We start from the raw sequence: 11,300 nt of genomic DNA, 5'->3' as shown, positions 1-11,300 counted from the left end.
TTTAGTTATTTTTAGGGATGCACCGATACCACTTTTTCCAGTACTCGCCCGATACCGATACTTTTATTTTTGGTACTTGCCGATACCGATGCCGATACCGGTATTTTTATTGCATTTGTACATTTTTTAAATATTGGGTACAGAAACCAAAAGGGTATGTATAATGTTAGTTGGTTAACTTCATTTATCAAATAGATACAGTCAAACCAAAATTTATTCAGACACCTTCAACATTTCTCACATTATCACAGTTTATTCGTTATAGTTTAGAAAATGGTAATAAAATATGACAAGAACTCAGAGTTACACTGTGTCAGAACAAATTCATCTTGATAATGCTAGATAATTCTGATAGAAAGGTATGTAATAGATTACAATCAACCAAAATAATTCAGACAGCTGTTAGTATGACAGTATTTACACAACTATGAATACTTTGTCGGGCAACCCTTAGCCTCAATGACAGCCTGTAGTCTCCTGGGCATGCTGTCACCCAGGTTCATGAAAACCTGAACTTCAGTTTTTTTCCCAGACTCGGTCTGAATAATTTTTGGACCCAAATTTGTATCAATTTTACTGGTAGTCCACTGTATGAAGAATTTTTGGGTATGATTTGTCACAGTTTACTTTATTTTGCTATCCTCACTTACATAAATGAACTATAGTGTCCTGCACCCACTAGTAAAAAAATATCAAAAATTATATCTGGTCTCTGAATCATTTTTGGTTTCACTGTATATCCTTCGGTTATTTTCACACTTAATTATGCCCATTAAAATGTATTTTACAAGTTTTTGTTACTTTTACTGTTCATTTTTTTGCTCTATGGTACATCATCTTTAATTTAATAGCATTAGAGCAGCGGCTTAGTACTGTAATCACGCGCTTTGCTGTAATAATGCAGGGAACCACTCGTTATAAATCTCCTAACTGTGATATTTTCAGAAATAGAAGTCGCGTTTTTTCATCTGAAACGTGCTGCGATTTATATTCCAAAGCCACTCATATAATGCAGAAACACTCAAGCAAGCAAAACACGCGCAACGCCTGCACGTGTTTGTACTGATGCAGAATAATACAGTCTAGCGCATTTCACTCAGGCTGCTAGATTCACTTTCGCTAGACAGTCGTGTATGCCTAAGGTTGAAAATAAATGATGATTATAGTGAATGCCCCTATGAATGGTTTTCGTTTTAATCCAAATGATGCGTGTGCTAAGTGAGTGGACATCAAAGATCACACAACAGAATTGCGCGCGCTCTCTCTCTCTCTCTCCCTCTCTGTCTCTCTCCCTACCGTTAAGTAACTTGTGCATTGTTTTACTTACTTGTTTTTGACATATCTGACCGAACTACAAACTTTCCAGTGATGTCTGTGAGAAAGGTATATTCACTCGACAAGCTCGCGCATCTGCGCCGCCGCGCGCTCAATCCACTCAGCGTGCTTTGTTTATCAGCTCGCACACATCAGCTATACAGGCTTTAATACTGAATGTTTAACATTATATTCATTGCATACATATACTTCGTAGTAGACATCCATAACTCCTTTCTGCTGTCTGTTGTCAGTGTTTCTTTGTTTAAATATGGCGCTTATCACATGCTGTGTGGTATCGGCGTTTGGTATCGGGGCATTTTAACGAGTACGAGTACGAGTACAGGAGGCCAGTATCGGGCCGATACCGATACCAGTATCGGTATCGGTGCATCCCTAGTTTTAGGAATGCAATTCGTAAATATAATTTACGAATATTAATTACGTCAAATATTAATTATTAGTAGGCTATTGTTGTTGTTAATAGGATAATATTTTTTAATTGTTACACAAACCAAATAATAATTGCATTCTTGAAAAGCCTTTATTATTTCTTCAAAAAGTTTACATATTAGACTTACACACGCAAATGAATAACAAAACCTCAATTCGAGCCGTATTCGTGAGGTACTTCTGGCTATACACAAAGACATTCTCTTCTTATTAATAATAGTTCATTTATGCCCTTTATTGGTTACAGTCTATATCATTTGTCTGTCAGTTTTTTATTTGAAAAAAATTAGACTGACCTTGGAAAGAAAGAAAGAAAGAAAGAAAGAAAGATAACTTGGTAACTAAGTTTTAAAGGCCATGTGGTGAAAAATTATAAATAATCTACCTATATATTTCACGTGCGGTTTATCGCTCATAATTTAACTCAAGTGCAAGCAAATTATTCAGACAGGTTTTTAAAGAAAACAATGCGTATATAAAATATTAAAGCCTAAAAATGAACGTATGTGACAGAGCGAAACCAACCAGGCCTGGATTCTGTCTATTCAAATGATCATTTGTCATTCGAATGTAAATGTCCATAGAAATGATGCATGCAATTAAAGTTCTTTTTTTCACCAAGCTCGGATGCCGTGTAGTGAGGGAACCCCGCTGCTGGACTGAAACGGAGCCTGCGCGTTATTTAGATCCCCAACTCCAAAGTTGATGTAGTTGCTGTTGGACTGCGAGGGCTGGATGGAGGACATGCTCGACGGATAGCTGCATGAGTAGTTCGTGTTGCCCGGACTCGGGAAATTACTAAAGGCTGCTGGGTATGTGTTGTAAGTGAAATGATTGATCCCCACATTGTAAGAGGTGTTGTATGTGGAAGCGTCGCCCAGGCACGGCTTTCCATCCCGAACCAAAACCGGCACCGAGATGCGTCTCGGAGGAGCGATGCCCACCATCTCCAGGGTCTGGTCCTGACGCTGCCTCTTGCACTTGTAGCGTCTGTTCTGGAACCAGATCTTGACCTGTGTGGAGGTGAGTTTGAGCACGCTGGCTAGATGATCTCTCTCAGGTGCGGAGAGGTATTTCTGCTGTTTGAAGAGTCGCTCCAGCTCGTACACCTGCGCTTGAGAGAACAGAACACGAGGCTTCCTCCTTTTCCTCTGCTTGGGTCGATCCGCATCATCCAGCTTCAGATCTTCACGTGGATCTTCCTGAGAGCAGCTGATGTCTGAAAATGGACGATTTATTTCATTGATAGAATTGAATGGGACACAAATCGTCAATTTAATAACAACTGTTTTTATCCATTCATTCCATTTAGAAATTAAACCGTGTAGCCTAATCCATGTAGGATGTATCACTCAGTTGAACAAGGATAGGTCTTAGGAACATTGTTGTTTATTTAATTTTTGGTAATTTGTTGTTTTTAGTCTAGGCGGTTTTTTAGTGATGCTGGGAACCTTAAAGCACTTTTATCATATATGTTGGTTAATGTTTGTGGTGTCTGTAAAATGTGAAAGATGTGAGAACTCATAACACTGCAAACCTAGTCTACCTATGGGTACAAATAAAGTGAACCTGAACCTGAACATGATGTAGTATTTATTTACTTAGCCTACTTACTAATACGTGGTCTTTTCACTGCAAGTTGTAACGTTTGAACCTCTTGGATTTTAGGCCTACTTTAAAATTTTAAAACGTAATTTAAAACATTTAAAATTTTAGTTGAGCAATTGAGTTGATTTTTGTGCACTGGTGAGTTTCCGCAGCGATTACATAAAATAACTATTTTGGATTCCCTAAAGAATCTTTTTGTGAACAGTTCTTAAAAGAACTATTTTTCCTATAAGTGTGAAAAACAGTTTAATCTGAAGAACCTTTTTTTCCAGTATAAAAAGATCGGTGGATGTTAAAAGTTTCACTATGGAACCATGCAAAGATGCCTATAATAATAATAATAATAATAATAATAATAATAATAATAATAACTTTGGGCTATTTATAAGAGTGCACATACTGATTTTAATCTTGAACTTTTTCTGGCGAAAAAAAAGAGTTGTATTACTAAAAAGCAGAATAAAAATTAAGAAAAAAATTACAATTGTCGTATTGATTTATGGTAGCCTAACTAGTGTTATAACCAATCTAGACAACTTGTTTAAAATGTTTTTTTTTTTTTTTAATCAATACCGAGTTGTAAATTTTTCAGCTGAGCTTGCTGAGAATTTAAATAAACTTGAAACGCATCTGTGTTTAATTTCCAATAAATGTCCGACTCTGAAGGCTCACCTTTTGCCTCGTTTTCTTCAAACGTGTCATCCATCTTTGCGTCTTTAACATAGTCCATTTCTAGGAAGTTCTTCCCATAAAAGGCAGCGGTACCGAAGTTCAGAGGGCTGTTTTTGTTGCCTTTGTCGTCCTGAAGGTCTTCGCTGAAGAGAGAGGCTCCGGATGGCATTTTCATGAACTGCTCTTGTTTGAAAGTGGACAGCATGCAGGATGAGGTCGGAATAAGTGCACTGTCCAGCCGCTGAGACATGTCCAGAGAGACCAAGTCCTCCTGATTCTGCTCCAGGTTCAATATGTCCCGCACTGAGAAAGGAGTGGAAGTCATCTGGCTGGAGAACATTGCCATGGAATGATGGTCCTCTTGGGCAATCCGGTTAGCATTTATCAGGGGTGCGGAGTCGTTTAATGAATAGGGTTAAACTTTTGTGTTTAGAGGTATAAACCCACGTTCACCTTTCTAATAGAGCCCTCATAACACACTTTCGGGGTGTAAGGAGTGACTGCTGTAATGAGTCAGAGGGGCGGGGTCAGCAGCGCGCACAACATTTCAGAGCTTTTCATTGGCCAAATGGCGCATAATATTTAAATGACTTGTGAGACCTCCATATCCATGCATAAGATAAATATCCACCAATTATAGCAACTTTTCTCACACCAACAAACATTGCTTTTATCCATATTATATTTATTGTTATTTATAATGTTCTTAACAATCGTTTGGTGTTGCAGCATATAGGCTAGCTAATAATAACAGGCAAAGATGGACGCTTTTTAATGGCAGTAAAGTGAAGTCTGTCGGCTCTGATTTAAATCATCTCTTTTAATTGTACCTACGAGGCTGCAAATGTCCCTTTTGGCTGGATCTGGCACGGAGCGCAAAAGTGTGCACTCAGTTTGTTTGTTTTCTTCTTAATTGCTTAATCCAGAGGAAACCATACAGGCCAGAGAAGAGTTTCCCCCAAGGGACCAGACAGTGCCACTGCCGGAACCTGAAACCTGCAATGACAAACCCAACTGTCTACCACTGAAAGATTCTGGTGCCACTGGGTTTGTTATCAAGACGTGATAACAGATGACAACAAACCAGAAACCCACCCACGCCGAACAGCCGCATGCAGCAGAAGAGCAACATATGGCAATATAAAATATAGACCGGTGTGGCGGAAATTATATGGATATTACAAGAACACATGTACAGTGTAGACTTCTAGACTTCTGTGACTGATGATATTTTGGTAACACGCTATGCCAGTTATAGGACTTCTTTTATTTTATATTTTGGAATTATTTATTTATAACGAGCGAATCAACACTCCCTTATCCGTCGCTGCAATAATTGGTGAAATAAAGTAAACTGACTCCGCAGCTTATGGAAACTGCTTTATATCAGGGTGATTTATGAAGCATCTCCTCCACTGAGCGCCACTGCAGTCAGTGACAGTCCTCATGACGGATGGAGCAGAAAACGTGCAAATGTTTCTGAGAGTTTACTACGATTTTCTGAGACAGAGCTTGCTTGGAGCAGACGAATAATTCGTCTTGTTTGATGCATTTCTGAAATAAATATTATGACAGACTACATGGTCGAGAGAAGAAGAGGCACAAACTCCCACAAAGTAACTGCATCTGCAGGTTTGTCTTTCAACGGAGCATATGGAGCAGATAAAGAGTTGGATAACGTTCTTGAAAACTTCCTGTAGGCCGACCTGTTTAGGAAATGATGGGGCAGAGGGGTGAGACGGGTGTTATCTAAATGAGTCTGCTGCAGTGATGAGAGCCCGGACTGAAACACAGACCTGCGCAGCTCTTCATCCCCGTCAATCACTTCCAGATTTAACACCTCCCGAAGGAAGCTCATGCGCGAGACCTGCCTGCGGATTTGAATGGTCTTGCATTTAATTGAACACGTTTTTAACACTAACACATATAGGCAGCTGTGTTTAGACTTTCTTCAACTAAATCGGACCCGTGCTAAATGTCAAGTCAGCTTTTTATTATAGAATTTGTCTAAATATTCACAAATGTTTTCTTTACATTGTGACGCTTATTTTTAAACAATTCTTTTCATTAAAATGAATTTTTTTTTTATTGTGTTCAATGATGTATGCATGCATACGTGTGTGTGTGTGTGTGTGTGTGTGTGTATGTGTATATATAGGCTATATATATATATATATATATATATATAACTTATACACCAATTAAGGAGTTTTACCTTTATTTTGTATCAAGAATCCGCTTTTCTAAATACTTTCTCGCTTGCTACATGTTTTTATGTCCGACAACATATAGATTTTAACGAAGTACTTTTATAAAACCAAGGTCCACTTTTCCAATTGTTTCTAATGTTTATTTGTGAGCAATCTTGTGTCGGTTAAATTATAACTGGACGGTTTTAACGTGAAAGAAAGAAAAGATAAAGTGACATTTCATAGATTCAAAGTTATAGTCATTATTTATTATTACAATGATTAAAATGTTTAACTAGCCTAAATCAAACTATATGAAGACTTTAACTATACATGCATTTGTGTAGTTCATCCCTAAAAGTTAAATAGCCTACACATTATTAATTCATGAATTGAAATAAAAAATACAAAGTTGAAGTTGCAAAACAAAACAAAACAACATGTGAGGACTGTAAAATCAGATGTAGATGTAATCTGTAATATTGCATGAAGTACAGAAGAAGAAAATCATTAAGGCGACTTAGAGCTGTGCGTTTTGTCATCACATCATTTGTCTTGCACGTCTCGGGGAATAACAATTTTCTTTATGAACTCATGTTCACAGCTTTGGCAGTGGATTAGTCGGGCAGACAGTAACATGAATGCTCCCGATGGGAGTCAGATGACCTGCTCTCCTTTGGATAACTCAGAATAGTTTTGACTACTCGCTCACATTGAAACGTGTTCATATGCTCATATTTCAAAAAGGCTTTGTCACTATATTAATCATAATTAAAGAGGGCTTTTGCAGCTGGTTCCTCCCGTATGATTTCACAGACCATCCGGCAGCTGAGTTCATGAATGCCACTGAATGTGGAAAACATTCCCTGTTCAGAAGATGGAGACCCCGTACACTTTTCTCATAACACTTCCATTTTCATAATGATTTCTAACACATTATTTTACAATATAGCTAATGTATAACACTTATTATTTTTGTCTGTGAAATTAAACTACACATTTGCTAATCTAGACTCCTTAGGTTTTGCTGAACCCGCCTCCTGGTGGCGGATTTTAACATAGCAGTGATATTGCTGTCACTGTTTCATTCATTCGTGTATTAACACAGTCAGCAGAGCCGTTTCTCCATTAACCTCTTCACAAAAACATAAACATGTCCGTCTGGCAATTATACTGGCAGAAATATTTATTAAAGGTCACATACTACAGCTTTAAACAGAGAGAAGCTGAATAACCAATGCTTAAAGGGATAGTTCACCCAAAAATTAAAGTTACCCCATGATTTACCCACCCTCAAGCCATTCTAGGTGTATATGACTTTCTTCTTTCAGACGAATACAATCGGAGTTATATTAAAAATGATCCTGGCTCTTCCAAGCTTTATAATGGCAGTGAATGGGTGTTGATGTTCAATAGTCCAATAGAAGTCCAATAAACTGCGCCAATCCATCATAAAAAGTGCTCCACATGGCTCTTGGGGGGGGTTAAAGGGGTCATATGATTTGGTGTAATGCAATGTGTTTATACGGTTTAAGGTTCAAAAAACACATTATTTTCCACATACTGTACATTATTGTTTCTCCTCTATGCCCCGCCTTTCTGAAACGCGTAGATTTTTACAAAGTTCATCGTTCTGAAAAGCGAGGTGTGCTGTGATTGGCCAGCTATCCAGTGTGTTGTGATTGGCCGAATACCTCAAGCGTGTGACGGAAATGTTACGCCCCTCACCATAGTGGTTGACTCTTAACTTTGACAAAGAATATCTCTTTGGGTTTGAGACTTTAGTCTTTGCAACTTTAGAGATTTTATCTATTCACGAACAGCTTGTAACACTCCAAAGAGAAAGGAAAACTTACCTTGCATCATATGACCCCTTTAATAAAGGCCTCCTGAAGCGAATCAATGGGTTTTTGTAAGAAAAATATCCATATTTAAAACTTTATAAAGGATAATCTCTAGCTTCTGCTAACTGTCGTACGAGCTTTCACGAGAGAGTGGCGTTCCAGCGGATATTTTTAGTTCCATTTCTAATAATACTATGTAGAATATACCTTTCATATTATTTTTATTATAATCTAATATTTTATTATATTATTCCTTCTTACAGATTCTCATATTAATTAATCAATTCTAATACTTTTTTTATTTTATGCTTCTGGATACTTAATAAATTGTTTATACAGTGTGATTTTCTTTTTGCAGGCATTTAATAAACCTTTAGTAATCCATGGAATATTTATTTGCTTTTGTTTATTATTATATTGTTTTACAGGACAGTTTTTGTCATTCAGTGATGAAACAATCTTTAGGAATCCATCATATGCTTTATCAGTATCATCTTCATCATACTAATTTCCAGTTTTGTTTCAATAATTCTTTCTTAAAAGCATTTGTTTTCTACAGTTCTTACTCTTTTATATTTGAAATAACTAATATCTAGTATACTTACAGTGATAGTCAATAAAAATGGGCCACTGGTGTCATTATATAATAACCCACTATCCATACTGTTTTCCATAATGTTCATGAATATATTGTCTATCAATATAGCACTGTGAAATGTGATTCTACTAGGTCTAGTGATTGTTGGATATAAAGCCATGCTATACATTGTATTGATGAAATCTTCTCTTGTTTATGCTTTTTTGGATTTAACAGGTCAATGTTATAATCTCCACATATGAACATAATCTTTTTTAATGTTCTTTCCATACATATTTCCACAGTAATACATTCCAACGGGTCATCAACAGCATCATGTCCACCTTATAATTCAATCTGTTATCCACATATATTATCATGCCTCCTCCACTTCAATTCACTCTATTTTTATAATTTAATTAATAACCCTCAATCTCAAAATCCACACCTTTCTCAGTGTTGATCCAAGTCTCTGATATTGCTATGATGTTAAAATGATTCTTAAATTGTCTTAAATATTCTTTAATGCTGTGGAAGTTGGCATATAGGCTTCTGCTGTTAAAGTGGATAATTGATATATTGTGCTCTAATTGAAAAGTTATATTGCAGCAGTTATTAATATTGATAAGTTTATTATTTTCAATGTCCTGCATGTTATGCTCTGTATATGCAAAGGTATCTAGTCCAGATGACTGCTTATATTCAGGAAATGACTTTTGTCCTATTTATTCTTTCTGACTACTGGGTGTATTCCATTACCTTATTATCGTTTGGCGTTATTAGTTATCCAGCTCCTCCAGATCCCTAATGACTAACAATTTGGCTTGCTCTGTTCCATTCAGCTTAATAAATATTTTACATTTTTTGGAGACCACACAGATTGTATTTTTTCGGGGTTTGTAAGGAGTCGGGGTTTGATTTCCAATCTGGTGACTATGATATCATTCATTCTGGTATAGTGTTCCAGTTTTATTCCTGTAGAGATTCTATCTGTTCTGTCTTTTCAATGTCCATTGTTCGATGCACAAAAAAGTAAAAAAACAAACAAAAAAAACATTTAACCAATTTCTTAAATGCAAATGGAAATACGAATGTTTTTAAATTAAGTTTAGGCTTTCTCAATAACAAATATGAAACATAACAAATTACAACGCTCTAAAGTATTCTATTTTCCTCACATTGCATTACTCAACGTTAACCGTTTTCAATTTAACCTCCAAATCTTGAACAAAGCTGTTGATTTCCACAGGCATTGTATATAAATGACCTCTAGAGGGCAGTAACGCAGTGCTTGCATCGAGGGTAGCGGTCATCCAAGAGAAGAAAGAGCCTGTCACATTGATTCAAGCACATAAAACAAAGACATAGAATCAAATTCTAAAAACATTGATTGATAGTCTTGGTTGTTTGATAGTCTATAGACCACGGGTACCGCCATGTTTAATTAGACTGTGAGAGACAGAAGTACAATGTGTTCAATGGACTGTACTAACAACATACCAATTGTTCAGCTGACCAAACGGCTTTCAAACAAAAACTCAAAACAGTTTTGAAAGTTGAGAATTGTGAAAATTAAAGGATTTAGGACCTTTAAACGGCCAACACGGTCTCACCCCTATTCGTCACATACTGCCGTTTGGTAATTTCCCCCTCACGTCCATAAGCCGACGTTGAGGGTACCCCCTATTCGTCGCTTGACAACGTAGAGAAGGTTTTTGAGGAAAACATTCCAGGATTTTTCTCCATATAATGGACTTCAATGGTGCACAACGTGCTGAAGGTCCAAATTGCAGTTTCAGTGCAGCTTCAAAGAGCTCTACACGATCCAAGCCGAGGAATAAGGCTTTTATCTGACTAGCGAAACCATCAGTCATTTTCTAAAAAAAATAAACATTTATATACTTTAACCACAAATGCTGGTCTTGCACTAGCTCGACTTCACGCATTACATAATCGCACTGGAAAGGTCACGGAAGTACCGACCCAGTGTTTACAAAGTGAACGTGCAAAGAAAGTCAAATGCACTTTACAAAAAAAAAAAAGGGCATTTTGAAGTTGTAGGAGACAATGAGATGGAGTTTTTCGCCCTACACTACCTTTTTGAACTGGAGTACACAGACGAAGAGCTGACCGCGCGTGACCTTTCCAACGTGATTACGTAATGCATGGTTTTGCGGACGCGCATCGCAGAGCTAGTGCAAGATGAGCATTTGTGGTTTAAAAAGTATATAAATTGTAATTTTTTTTTTTTAGAAAATGACAGATGGTTTCCATAGATAAGACCTTTATTCCTCGGCTGGGATCGTGTAGAGCCCTTTGAAGCTGCACTGAAACTGCAATTTGGACCTTCAGCCCGTTGGTCCCCATTGAAGTCCATTATGTGGAGAAAAATCCTGGAATGTTTTCCTCAAAAACCTTCATTTCTGAGTGAATTATCAAGAAATTTTTATTCTGAAAGTGAACTAATCCTTTAAATTCAATATGACGTCTAACCTGACTAAAGTAGGTTAATCGATCTCTGCGTCCTTTCAGTTTTTATCATGTATGCCATGTAACAGTAGCTTTTAAGTCATATCTGTGTCAGTGTACTCGGAAACGCTGACAAAATATATGACATGCACAATATTTTTTTTCTGAGGAATA

The 11,300-nt window shown here is 37.0% G+C and overlaps 1 protein-coding gene across 1 annotated transcript; it reads right to left on the bottom strand.

Moving 5' to 3' along the window:
• Window positions 1-2,381: 2,381 nt before the first annotated feature.
• Window positions 2,382-4,393, bottom strand: nkx2.5 (NK2 homeobox 5). The gene is made up of 2 exons (XM_016573890.1): window positions 4,048-4,393; window positions 2,382-2,986 (listed from the first exon to the last, which is right to left on the bottom strand). Exons 1-2 carry the CDS (start codon window positions 4,391-4,393, stop codon window positions 2,382-2,384), a joined length of 951 nt encoding a protein of 316 aa, XP_016429376.1.
• Window positions 4,394-11,300: the final 6,907 nt, after the last annotated feature.

This window comes from Sinocyclocheilus rhinocerous, unplaced genomic scaffold, assembly GCF_001515625.1.
Source record: "Sinocyclocheilus rhinocerous isolate Xijiao unplaced genomic scaffold, SAMN03320098_v1.1 scaffold892, whole genome shotgun sequence".
In the NCBI taxonomy this organism is placed as follows: domain Eukaryota; kingdom Metazoa; phylum Chordata; class Actinopteri; order Cypriniformes; family Cyprinidae; genus Sinocyclocheilus; species Sinocyclocheilus rhinocerous.
The sequence above is the reverse complement of the archived record's forward strand: the minus strand, read 5'-3'. Positions and strand labels throughout refer to the sequence as shown.